At 36.0% G+C, this 14,594-nt stretch overlaps 1 protein-coding gene across 1 annotated transcript in view; it reads left to right on the top strand.

Annotated features, from left to right (window-relative positions):
* Positions 1 to 14,594, top strand: part of LOC138697021 (alkaline phosphatase, tissue-nonspecific isozyme-like) — a 790,521-nt gene that overhangs the window by 758,156 nt on the left and 17,771 nt on the right. The window contains exon 8 of the mRNA XM_069822614.1: positions 13,443 to 13,645. Coding sequence (XP_069678715.1) covers positions 13,443 to 13,645 — 203 coding nt within the window. The remainder of the gene's footprint in view (positions 1 to 13,442; positions 13,646 to 14,594) is intronic.

The raw sequence follows: 14,594 nt of genomic DNA on the forward strand, positions 1-14,594 counted from the left end.
TGTTATCATCGGTTGCGTACGGCAACATTCCACAACACAAATCAAAGTAATCGTCTTAACCCTCTCCCCATATCCCGACAGTAACAAATAAACTCACCTCAGTACGTGTTTCCAAACAGTTCACATTCCTGCCACTACCGGCGTTACCGTACGTATCGGTACGTACTCTTCAGAATGAACGCCGTACTTGCTAGGCAATTTCTCTGGCACATAGGTAATACGCCTCTGTGGAAGTGTAGGAAAATTGAATTCTCTAGGCTCAACGGCTAGCCACATGACGGCATACAGCGAGCCATGATACACTTTGAACTGAACACGCAGTATACAAATAATTCGTTTATCAAAACCTATCCCCTTGCAGTGAACGAAAACATATATTCTGAGGTTATCAAATGCAAATCGTTTACAAACATCACATAATATTTGTTTAAACTAAGAGAACGTTGTTTCTACGTCACATGACGTTACAGGGACATATTTACAATACATTACATCATTATTATTTAATGACCCCCATACGTACCTGCTTGCAGTTCGACCTTGCTTACGTATCCACGTGACGTAACAGATGTAGCTACCAGACGAAACTACTCGATCCTCTTTATGTTTGGGAACGAAATGCGCTGCCTACTCATTACCGTTGCTAAGCAAGTGACGTCAGATGTTGAAATTTTCGTAACACTTTATCCATTTGACCCTCGATCATAAACATTTTACGTTAAAAGGCTGCCACGATGTATCTTCCGTACAATATTCAAAGAGTAATTTCGTGAAGATCTTCTTCTCCTTCTTCTTCTTCTTCTTCTTCTTCTTCTTTTATATTGGTCGTAACCTGTTTTTCTTCAGCTTTATCTTGGAGATTCACTAGATGTTGATTGCAGACCATCTTTCCATCTTTGTTGCGGCCTTCCTATACCTCTTTTTCCTAGGGGTTTCATGTCCCTGACTATTTTTGCTATTCTATCATCCCTCATTCTTTTAACATGATTATTCCATTTCTTTTTTCTTCCTTTCACAAATTTATTAATGTCTATTATTTCACACTGGTCTCTTACTTCCTTATTTCTCACCCTATCCTTCTCATCTTCCCTATTATCGATCTTAATGTATTCATTTCTACTGTTGTATATAGCTGATTTATTTATTTTTTTGTGGTGGTCGTGTTTCGGCTCCATAAGTCAATATCGGTCTTACCATTGTTTTATATGTTTTAACTTTTCCTTCTATACTTAAATACTTATTTTTCCATGTTACATCCCTTAAGTAACCTGATACTCGGGCTCCTTTCATGACCTGTTTTCTAGCCTCTATACGTTTTGCGATCACTTAATACAGCGATGTCAGACAGGGTCTAAACGGAGCGGAGCGCTCCACTAGACTGGTTGCGTGCTCCGGTGTTTCCACAGACACAAGAACAAGTTCAAGCTCCGATCTAGCTCCACAACCGGTATTGGAGCTTACAACTCTGACACTACTGACTTAATATATTAACTCCTAAGTATTGAAACTCCATTACTTGTTCAATAATTGTCCCTTCTATTTCCAGCTTACATCTTAGCGGCTCCTCGGATATAACCATAGTTTTAGTTTTCTCTGTTGAAACTACCAGATTGTATAATTTAGATGTCACAACAAATTTATGTAATAATCTCTGTAAATCATCTTCAGATTCTGCTATAAATACTACATCATCTGCGTAACCTACTATATTTATCTGGTTATTACCCATTACATAACCATTCTTTGTTTTAACGCTATCAATTAATTTATCCATCTTGTAATCGATATTTGTTTACAGTAATACTTACCTATAGCCTACATGCGAAAATAAAATCTAAATTAGTTCAGGCTTATTGCAGTAGCAGTACAGATAACTCGTGTCAGAAGTACTGCAGACGCCCTATTTAATACGGCTATACAGTTCGTGTCGAAGTCATTTACGAGTCAAATTGCAACTCAATTGGCGCTCAAGTCTCCGAAGTTGCAGCTCCATTCAAGTTTGTTTTGACAGTGGGATAGAGATTTTGACTGCCATATTCCAAGTCGTTTACACGGTGTAACAACGCCGTTAATTCCACCGCTTGTTACCCTCTAGTTCTGCTTCGTGCAATAAACCCGCTGAACGACTTGCAAACTACAGTACATGGCACAGCGAGGCGCGTGTACGTATAGTAATGGTAACTGTTGTTTATTTCAAACTAAAGTTAATGTTCTTCAGGATTTTACTCGTTTATTATAAATCTGGGTCGAAAATATAAATCGAGGTGATACCTTAGTATAGGCCTACTCGCAACCTACTTTCTTTCTAAAACGCTGAACACAAATAATGACGAATGTATCGGCATCATTCCGACACTGCAGGTCCTTCAGGATTTGTAGAAAATTAAACTAAACATTTAAGCAAAAATTTATCATTTGAATCGCACTTTTTAGAAAGGAGCCAAGTCAAAATTTGCCATTTTTGTTTTTATTAGCCAAATGATTACTACTTCCAAGACACACTGATTGGCGAAGAAATGAACTTAGTCAGACCTTTCCATGTGTCTCTAACATCACCGTGATGTTTATACTACGGTAAAGAAAAGAACTAAGTCAGGAAGTTAGTACGTTTCTTCACCGTTTGGACATCGAAAACATGACAACATATCATTTGTAACTCTGTTATGGTACCGGTACATTGATTTTTGGTATATTGTTAAACTTGCTTACGAAACATGTGTTTATACAGACAACAATGTATGTTTGTATAGATAATAATAAAGTAATATGTTGTTTACATAATCATTATTATTTTATTCTTAAAGTATTTTCATAACAGAGAAAGTTGTGTGCGTTAATATATGAGCCAGTAATTTCACTAAGATGACCCCTAAAATACAAAGACATGATGAACGTTGTCAGCATAATATTATAAACCTGCCCCTCTCCCAATTACCAGTTCAAAGAAGTCTTCTATATGAGGCAATTATAGGTTAATATATTTTGCATTCATGATCTTAAATCCAACCAATATGTGCTGTACGTGTATTACAAAGGACAGGCTCGAAAGGGAGCCAATGATGTTCGTTCGTTTTTTAAATATTATTTTGACGAAAACATACACATGTTCTCAGATAGCTGCCCAGGCCAAAACAAAAATCATACAATAGTTAGGTTTTGTCTTGGTCTGGCAGCTTCTGGAAGATTCAAAACTATAAAAAAATATTTTCCTTTCTCCCTTGTGATAAGGATTTTGGAGTTTTCAGAAAAGCGATAACAGGGGTCGATAGGGTGTATACAATAAAAGAATATATAGAAATAACCGTACGAAGTGGACTCTGAAAAACTGATCAATAACTTTGATATGTGATGGCCTAATTTTTCAAAAAGAATATCATATCGGAAGAAACTTCATAGAATCCTTGTGAGAGAAAAGTTCATTTCAAACACTCTGTATGAAAGGATAGCTCAGATAGTCCTAGCGTTGTAGAAGCTCGCCCATACATCAAGAGTTATGTAAGCAATATGATTCTCCTTGGGAAGGGGAATTTACGAGTTTCACACTGGAACTAACAAAGGCATATCCAGAAGGAAAAGTTCCCTTCAATGCCCAAAAGATTGAAGACCTTAAGAAACTAATGAAGTACGTCAGTGATGAAAATACTGAAGCAATATTTTCATATTCTAATACACAGGTCCTGGCGCACCATGAATGAGACCCGCTAGTCATTTCACATGCGTTAATTTTTTATGAAACATATCCAGTTTGAACTAATTTTTTTATTCATAATATTATATTAAAATTTCTAACATGTCAATTTAATCAATATACATGTAGATCTGCGTTGAATAAATGTTGTTAACTTAGTATATTTATTTTGTCCTTTCAAAAACAATTTCTAGTGAAGAAAGGAACTAAGACTCAAATTTAGAAATTTATGTATACCATTGTAGCAGAAAATTTTCTTCAAAAGTCTGTTATCATTAAATTTAATCCCATGTTATCTTTATATAATGTAAATCTTAAATGCTTTATTCTGCAATATGTATATGAAAAAATGTTTTTATGCTCTCCTGAAAAGTAGCAAATTTTGACATAGTTCCTCTCTAAAAAGTGTGATTCATTTAGATACAGTACATATTCTTTAAATTTAAACTTCACGCCAGCGTTCACTGCTGAACAGAAAATCCAGTCCTTGGAAGTTGCTTATACAGAGAGTAAGGGGTATAAGTGCCGTCCTCTTGACAGTCTTCGGGGACGTTCTACAGGATCAAAACTTTATAGTTTTCTCAGAAAAAAAATATTTCTTTCCTTATTTTATTTGTGTTATATTGCTCATATCGTTAATAACAATACCAAAATATATAAATATTTTTGAAACAAAATAATCTGCCCTCAATGAGGGTGACCATAATGATCGAGAATAAAAGCACTACAGAATAATTTAGAAAGACAGGAATTGTTTAGTAAAAAATTTAGAGAAATGCAAACCCAATAGAATCATCAATGGCCAAAATATAAATGGTAATGTAATATTTGGATTGAATCCTTAAGAATATTCAACAAATTTTTTTAAATTTCAAAAAATCGGAGACCGAGTGCTTTTAAAATATTCCATGTGAATTTAGGAAGTGTGCCACGTGCACCAAACAAAAGACCAGAAATACTCCACTGACTAGTAGGAATGTTATATTTCTCACTTAGGTAAGGGGTGCAGGACTCATAAATGGATTACTTCTCCTCATCAACGTGTTGTGCCTGTAGGGCATCTCTCTCAAACCGGATTATAGGATCAAGAACTAATCCCTTAGATTGAGTCCTGTGGATGACTACAATATCTGCTCTTCTGTTCGAATCCGAGGATGAAACGCAGTGGATCTCCTCGTGTACCTCCCATCCACGACGCTTGAGGACATCAGCAATACCGGTCCTGGCCTTACGGTGTCGATTGTTGCGCAGCAGCTCCGTTTTTCGACAGAATCCCAACACGTGACCAGTAGATATATCTAGCAAAGAGTTAATATTAATTTAAATAAATATTTGTGTGTTCTGTCACTTTTTCGTGAAATTAAATAAAAGTTCTTGCTTAAATTTCTTAATATTCTGACATGAGAGACGTAGCAACATGTTCATGCAGCTGACAGTACTCTGCACAGACGTACAGATCAGCTTATTTCAAGCTCCTGTCCATAGGTCTCCTGCCGAGCGGATGGAAGTTCAGTACAGGTATTCGATATTCAGCTTACAATGACATTCACAGCTCAGGAATATCAATATGTGTTATTAATAGGGACGAGAATTCCATGCAAATGCATGCTTTTATAAGAAAATAGGACATAGTAGCTCAAACTTAGTACTTATCCGTTTCATTACTTTTTGGTTCCAAATATGTGTAATTTTTCCGTGCATATTTGCGTGTGTTGGCCTTTTTTGGGGATAAAAACATGCATAATGTATATTTAAGCAATTTTTAGCTTAATCATGCATATAATATACATTATATTTAGTTTAAATGCATGTTTTAATGGTTTTGAGTGGACACCAAGTTTCTCGATTTTTATAACCCCCAATTTAGTTTCAGGAATCAGGATTCAAGAAGGAAAAGAGAAAAAGGTTCATTCATGTTTGCACCCATAACTTCTTGCAATGTGCAGAGGTCATTCTCTGTCTACAAAAACATATTGACTGAGAAGCGCAGGAACAACACAGAAACTAATTTAGAATTTGTTAGTTATTAACTGTGCAAAAAAATTTAGTGAAAAAAATAAAATTTAAACAAAAATAAAAGTGCTTATTTTAATGTATTTTTCGTTTGATCGTGCATGTTTCCCAGTTTGATAGTGCATGAATGCATGCATATTTTGGGATTTTATAGTGCATGAAATTCTCGTCTCTAGTTATTAATTTATGGAGAAAGTCGTCGTAATTCAAGTGCGACAAGAAGGATGCACCGTCAACGTTTTAAGCAAAGAAGGTTACCTAATCGGCGAACTTTTGTAGCAGTTTCTCAACGATTATTATTAGAAACTGGGAGTCTCTTACCCCGTTTCGAAAATCACACAACCACAAATTTCTTTAAAAAATGATACTGCTTTACGGAAGCGGGAGAGATTAAATTTTGCATTAGAAAAAAAGTTCGTCTGATTTTGTGTAGTAAGCCATTTTTGTTTATTTTTTTAGACGTACAATAAAAAATGGAGCACTATTGTTAAATAAAATGGTAATTTACCATAATGTTCTATTAATGAGATTAAAAGTTTGTATTTGCTGCTTGTTTTATGTGAAGCACAGTTGTACTGGGCCGCCCATGCATTGAAACAGAGCATCAGCTGTTTTGTACCGGTATGTCTGTACCCTCTCGAGCTGTAGTGTGTGCCTTCTCCCATCCTGCAACTTTGCTAAACGTTTAATATTGTAAACTTTAATAATGGGTTAAATATTGCAATTAGAAAAAAATTGTGAGGATATTTCTTCTTCCTTATGACATGAACAATCGTCAATTAAAATAATGGCACTTATACCCCTTACACCCGTAGAGTTGAGACTTCTGATTGGTTGTAACCAGTTACCATGACCTCCATTAATTTATTAAGAAGTAAGCGTAATCACACGCAAGTAATATCAATAACTGAGTCGATGCATTTGTATGGTGATGCAACTTACTAAGGCCACAGTAGCTACGAGTAATATGATTTAAAAACAATATCAAGTAAGTAAGTACTGGTACATGCTAACACCTCGAGTTGTGAATAGGATTGCCACATCCTCTTTAGGAGGCAACATTGAGCCAACATTTACTAAACAGGGTATCTGTGAAATGCTCTGAAATACTTTGGAAGGTAGATCTAAACACAAATGGAAAAAAAGTTCATAGGCTATACATATACACCATGTCCCGCTTAGAGAGCTCGAGAAATAACTGATAATTTCAAGAGTAAATAATGGTTTATTAACATAAATTTTTACAGAACTTGATGTAAAAACTCTCCGAGTTTCGGAGAATGCTGAATGTAACCCGATGTGTGCGCCTTGAGTTACCCTGCAGATATCTAAACGACGGTATTCAACTTCTCGCCAAGTGTTCTGTGGCTTTTGTGATGCGTTGTCTCAGTTCCTCCAAAATATTAGCTCTCCCTCTTTGGTACACAGAATCCTTCACAAAGCCTCCGAAAAAAGGTCCAAGGCAGTCAGATCAGGTGACCTGATTGGTCAGGCAATGGGTCCTCGTCTTCCGATTCACCTATCCATGTACGACGAACACGACGTTGTACTTGCATAACAGATTTTTCCTCTGCTAGCCATAGCACACACTGAACTTTCTGTTGTGGTGTCCACATGTTGACCATGGCATGTTCTCCTACAAAATGTTGCCAGGTTTGTTTTAGCAACAAAGAAACGAAAGTTACGCATGCAGCTGTTTTCAGACTTTGTTGCTTAAACTTGGACAGTTTCTGTATCTTGTCAGATGTAAATCTCAACGATATCTTTATCTGGTTTGAAGTGGTGAGCATTTATTTCTCGATTCCTCTAAGCTGGACACGGTATATATATATATATATATATATATATATATATTTTTTTTTTTTTCAGAAATCGATACATTACAGAACTATAATTGTTAGTTGAAAGTAAAAGTACATATTCAAATACGCCCCACTTAACTTAATACAGGCGTAGTCATTGTGTTCCATTAACCATCATGTACGATCCAACTTTACATACGTTCGAGAAATGGTTACACTTCGTTCAACAATACGCAGTTGAAATATTTGGATATCATTCAGTGCGACGACAGCTTGAACTAAACACTTATGGGGTTAGGTACAGCTTACAGCAGTAAAATTTTGGAAATATTCAACATTTTTTTCCTCCATTACTGTATCTTCTACAATAATGAAAATTATTATGTGTAAAACACTGTCCTTCTGCTGTATAACAAATATTTTTACGATTTAAAAAAAATTATTTACATATATTTTTTTCAAAATTCAGTTCACTGTGCAGTGATGAAGCGTTTTCCACATAACTCAAAAATTATCCAACATTCTGTGATGAAATTTTGTGTGTGTATTTATGCATGTCATATCTATAATATGACGCAAGATCACTTTTCAACCTTTGCTAGATTGTTTGATAAAAATAAATTAATTAAATAAATTGTCAAATATCAGTAGGCTATTTTCTTATAACACAAAATAAAAAAATATTTTTATTAAGGAATGTAGTTGAAAGAGCATGATATAGAAAACACGAGTTTCAGCAATAAAATAAAAGAGAGAGAACATGAAAAAGTTAACAAGTTTATGAGTTATGAGGGGAAAGCTTCAGCACTGCACAGTGAACTACCAAAGTTTTAAATTTTGAAAAAAAATATATATATATGTATATATATTTTTTTTTAAATCATAAAAATATTTTTATTATAGCAGAAGCACAGTGTTTTACACCTACCAATTTTCATTATTGTACGAGATACAGTAATGGAGGAAAAAATGTTGAATATTTCCAAAAATGTTACTGCTGTGAGCTGTACCTAACCCATAATTCAAATGGCTTCACAAGAAGAGCAGTCTAAACTGTAATCTAAAGGATTAAATATGACGTCTGAGGAGAGCGTGCAACAGGTCCACCACATTAGGAACTGTCAATCCGAAGGCACAAACCGTATCTGCCCTTCCTGAATTGTGTAATTTATTCAGTCACAAACAGGAAGGAGATAGCGTACAAACAATTACATACGAAGTTTTACTAACTCAGCGAGAACGCCAGTTGCATTGACGATCAAAGTACGTAGTACATGACATACATAATTTATATAAGAATGAATGTCAAGATGACACATACTTTCTCATTTCACGTTTTATTTGTTTCGTAACAATTCAGTTCCTATATCGTGTTGCCAAATACAAAATTCAGAACAAGTTAGGCCAATATAAGTAAAATTTAAAAGTTTGGCTACAAAGGAGAGGATTATGAAGAATAGAAGAATGCTAGGGAACACAACGATCAGAATAGATAACGACTGGAGCTACGAAGTGAGTAGAAGAAGAGTTTTAATCCCGTTTCTTAAAGCAGCACGAAAAAATGGACAATTCGCGAAACTGATCAAGGACAAAATTAAGATAAACAATTTGATTTTTAGTGTAGAGGAGTGCTTAGTAACGTGAAAGGAACCGATTGTGGACTCAGAAGAAAAGGAAAGGAACAGAAAATTTTTTAAAGAAAAAATCAAGAATATCGTATCTAAAGGCGAGGTTAGTGACACGAGTGTGGTGAGTGTACGCGAAACAAATGCAAACGTGTCAAACTCAGCGAAAATTTCCGGAGAGCAGGCAGTGACGTTAACTGAAGATGAAACAGGAGTGACGCGAACTGGTATTCAGCAAGCTCAGCAGAACAAGACCTCAATGCAAGCGAATGGAAATAGTGGACATCAGATGGGAGCAATTCCGAAGCGGGTGAACGAACTAAGATCTAAATCGAGGCTGGCGAGAAACAGAGTAACGCAAGTAGGAGATAGTACAGGGAGCAGTGATGAAGGAAGAGGGGAAAACAAGATGAAAAGAACAATATGACTTATGGAAATGGTGTGGAGGGGAAATAAATCGTGAGAGAAGAAAACTAAGACTTAAAAAGTAGCAATGTGGAAAAGTGAGTAGAGAAAAGTGCAAATAATTAGAGATGTTGAGTCAGGAGAAATGTGTCATACAGGAGGGGGGTTAGAGTATTTTTGTATAATGATGGGTTAGAAGTAAAGTAGTGGAAGAATTGACAAGAAAAGACTAGTGGAAGAATTGCAATAATAAATTAAAAATAAGTAATGTCCTAAATGACTTGTACGAGAGGGGTTGTAAAACGGTGAGTCGGCACTGTATACTAATAATGTGAAGTGCCGCCTCATTGAAAGGTATATTGGTTAAAGACAAATATATACATTCATTCATATCGTGTTGCGATTATGTTAGTGGGAACAGTATTCTGTCCCACTGAGCATAATATGTAAAGTGAGAGATTGAACAAACGCAAAGCGAGTTTCAGTTCTACAGAGATTAGGAAAATATGAACAGAACACAAGGCCTCTCACCGGTTTTTAACTAATCCAGTTTATGATGAAGGATCTGTGGAGCGGAGAAAAATTCTCTCCGACACCGGCATTCGAACCCCGGTCTTCAGCTCTAAGTGCTGACGCTCTATCCTTAAACCACATCGATTTTCAATTCCGATGCCGGATTGAATCCTCTCAGTTTAAGCTCCACCTCTTAGTTTTCTCTTTAGTAAAATTTCATAAAGACAGTAATGGTTGGCCGTTAAGCAGGAATAATTATGAATGTATGTATATTATATGAGGGCCGTCTATTTGCTTATCGAAGTATAATATAGTGTTAATTACTATAGTACACTTTATTAAGTGATTAACGTTTTAGGCATTAAGATGCCATCTTCAGATTCATAGTTACATACAAAGGAACATGCTAGATTCATGGAACAACAAGTAATATGCAGGAATGTACAATATAGGTAAAATCGAGAAGTAAATTGTTCAATGGTACAAAGACGTGGTTAGTAGCGTTATGATGTCGTCTTCAAATTTATGAATACACACAATAGTGATCATACAAATGCATAGTTTGTATTGGAATTAATTAGTGTCATGTAAAATGTACAATATAAATGAATAATATTTTAGCGTACAATGCTGACACTAAACAGGGCATCATTGTGGATCCCACGATACGTTTTGAAGTAGAATGTCATCAGTCAGCCGAGGTCCACCTTGAGAAGAAATCGATCCATGAGCCTACAATCAACTATTTCAAGCTGAAATATGCCTCAATTCACGTTGAGGTATTCGGCTTGCTCATAGGTGCTCGAGGGACTATACCAGCTTTTTTCGAAGAATTTCGACAGCAGTTTGCTCTGCCAATATCTCTGAGGGATGACATTGTGATAATTGTGTTAAAAAAATCCTGCTAAATCCTAATTAATCACATGGTGCCACATTAATAGCAATTGTAATTTTTCACGACCTTTTCTTTGTTTCCCTTCTTTAAAATTTAATATTTATGTTTACATATGTATAATAATTTTTTGAGAATATACTGAGTCCGTAAGGGCTACCCTCAATGGGGGGCAGTTTAGTATTATTGTTATTATTATTATTATTATTATTATTATTATTATTATTATTATTATATAGATTGTTCAATGTTAAAATACAAAGACGTGACTACAAGCTTGTTACGTAGTAAGATGTTGTACAATTCTTCCAACGGAAGATAATGGGCCAAGTTTTACTGCAACACGAATTAAATAAACTAAATCAAATGAAATTTTTTGGTCCATCTCAAAGTTGAAGGTTGTATTGGAATTATTAACTTACGTGATGATGTTGTTTGCGGAAGTTAGATGCATACGTCGTGGTCCCTTTAGTGACCAACCCTCATGCACTGTGTCACAGATGTGTGACAGTGGCACAATGTCCAACACACTATGTGCAGAGGTGCAGTCATTACGAGTGACTAAGTGGCCGGGAGGATCCAATTCGGCATCAGAATTGGAATCCGGTGTGGCTTAATGGATAGAGCGTCAGCACGTAGCGCTGAAAACCCTGGTTCGAATCTCGGTGCCGGAGAGAATTTTTCTGCGCTCCATCGATCCTTCATCATATGATAACGCAGAATTCCTGCATGGAAATATCATATGTACTTCCGTACATCGCTGTAATCCAGTTCAATTTACAAGTTTCACTTACGTGTATTTTTGAATGCCTATGGAGTAGGGCGAAGTTTGTAATTTCTTGATATTCCCCCTCATGTTCGAACATTTCACGACACCGTCCCCACCCAGCATGAATTTGGGGATCTGCGATAAGTAACGAAATTCGGAATATGTATTATATGTCTTTCTCGTGTTAAATTCTATCCTACCTGGTTAACATGTTTCGGTCTCTTATTGACCTTCTTCAGAACTGGTTGTTGCTGGTCTTGGCGCCTTTTGTTTTGTTTCCTGTGGAGGTGTGTAACGTGGAGTCAAAGAGTATGTGTTCTGAAATTGAGTCGTGTGTTGAGAATTTCATTTGGATGTGTTTTTGTGTGTGTATATTTCGTATTATTGTTCTAGTGTGTTTAGTTTCTGGCTTTTTGGTTGGATGTGTAGAATTCCCATGTCTGTGTTGATGTGTCTGTAGGTGTGGTTAGCATTTGTGACGTGTTCTGTATATGTGGATGTGTTTTGTAATTTTGTTATGGCTGTGATGTGTTCTTTGTAACGTGTTTGAAATGATCTGCCTGTCTGTCGTATGTAGAAGTTGTTGTTACATTTGAGTTTGTATACGCCTGTGTTGTTGTATTTGTTTGTCTGTGTTGTTTGTGTGTTGAGATGTTTTTGTAGAGTATTATTTGTTCTGTATGCGATGTTGTAATTTAATTTTTTGAATGAGGTTGCAATCTTGTGTTTTTGTTTTCGTATGTTAGTGTGATGTATTTTTCGTGTTCTTGTCTTTGTGTTGTATTCTTATGTTTTTTTGTGATTATGTTTTGTCTTTCATATTATGTTGTCTATTATGTTGGGATTGTATCCGTTTTCTTGTGCTATGTATTTGATTGCGTTTAGCTCTTCTTTAATCATGTTGGTTCATTGGTATGTTGAGTAGTCGGTGTACCATTGTTCGGAATGTAGCTTGTTTGTGTTGTGTGGGGTGGTTGGATGTGTTGTGTATGTGTGTTGCTGTTGTTTTTTCTGTAGACTGAATGTGTGTTTGTTGTCGACTTTTGTTATTGTGATGTCTAGAAAATTTATGGATTTGTTGTTTTCAATTTCTAATGTGTAGTGTAGCTTTGGGTGTATTTTGTTTATGCGTTGATGCAGATTTTGGATCTGCTTTTAGTTTCCTTTGTATAGTATTAGTATGTCATCTACGTATCTGTGCCAATATATGATGTTGTCTGCGTGTTTGTTGTTGTCTTTGTTTAGTATGTATGTCTGTTCTATGTGGTGTATGAATATTTCTGCTAATATGCTGGAAATGGGTGATCCCATGGGTAGGTCTTCGTTTTGAGTGTAATATTTGTTATTGTATGTGAAGTAGTTTTGTTTTGTGATGATGTCTGTGATGTGAATGATTTCTTTAATGTGTTCTTGTGGTGTGTTGTTTTTGAGCATTTGTTCTAGTATCTGTAGTGTATCTTTCATGGGTATGTTTATGTATAGGTTAATTATGTCGAAAGTTGCTAATGTTGTACTGTGTGGGATATTTTTGTCTTTTATTTTATCCACTAGGTCTATGTTGTAGATGTGTAACGAAATTTGGTTCCGCGATTCAGCTTATAATAGCTGTGGGATCATCATAAGGATGAAAGTTTTCAGATTTATTTCAGAATTTATGGCACTCTTCAATTTTTGTTTGGATGACTGGAAATGAAATTGGTGAATGAGTAGTAAATCTGTGCATGTTGAATTATAGGGGTGGACAGCAAGATGTCGGACGTGGACGGCCTACCCTACTCGACGCTGCTGTACGGCAACGGTCCCGGGTTCTCTCAGCCTCGTCCCATCCCCAGCAACTCGTCGTCCACGGAGGTGGCGGGTCGCAACTCTGTGCACGGCGCCGCTGTTCCTCGCCAGTGGGCCACGCACGGCGGCGAGGACGTGCCCATCTACGCTCAGGTTAGGAGACAAACGTCTCTTTTGTGTCGTTGACAGTGATATTGCTCATAATGATACTGTAATTTGTGTATCTTTTGAACTACTTACACGACTGGTTGATCTCGATTTAGATTGCAATAGGTACTGTAATAATGGAATAGCCTATACAATTATGCGTGGCATTCACGTTTGTAACCCTGAAACAAAATATGTAGCAAGTGATGTTAGAGTGTTAAGAGTCTAAAAAATGTAGAGTGGATCGGGGGAAGATGCCCAACTTTTTCTTTGATTGAAAATTTAAGATACTGTTCATTTAGTTTTAAATTTCATATTGAAATATCAAAGTCTGGAAGGTATTTTGATAATATATTTTTGGTACAAAACAGAAAACAATAATTACCTTGTTTATAGATACAGGTTTTCTTCTTACCTGCACTGTAGGCATCTTTCCCCGATAGTCAGGTAAGATGGCAAATGCAATTAACACATTTACTGATATATGTATTTTACCTGAACTTGGTTTGATACATGTATGTAACAAAATTGACTTAATCTAAAGCTCATAGACACTTTCTCATTCGTTTATCATTACTTAGGAACACAGTAATTGCACATATTTTATTGCGTGTGCAAGACTCGTGAAATCATTTCTGAATTCAATCCAGTACATTTTTTGTCATCATTTGTTTAGGAGGCGTTTAAGGGTACGGTAAGAAATCCCGTATGCTTGCGATGCTCTAAAGCAGTTCATACCCTCTGTTATAACATGTTCCATCGCAAGTTGAAGACTGTTCTCAATCCACTGACTTCTATCAGAGGATCTTAAGTAATATTAACACATTCCCTGCAATTAATAAAAAAATAAAACTCTTGCAACAAGTTGCCATCGTACTCCGAAAAAGGTGATCATCTTCCCCAAGTATCGGGATAAGATTCCTAGTGCTCTGACCCAACCTAAGATGGCGGAGCA

This window comes from Periplaneta americana, chromosome 3, assembly GCF_040183065.1.
Source record: "Periplaneta americana isolate PAMFEO1 chromosome 3, P.americana_PAMFEO1_priV1, whole genome shotgun sequence".
Classification (NCBI taxonomy): Eukaryota; Metazoa; Arthropoda; class Insecta; order Blattodea; family Blattidae; genus Periplaneta; species Periplaneta americana.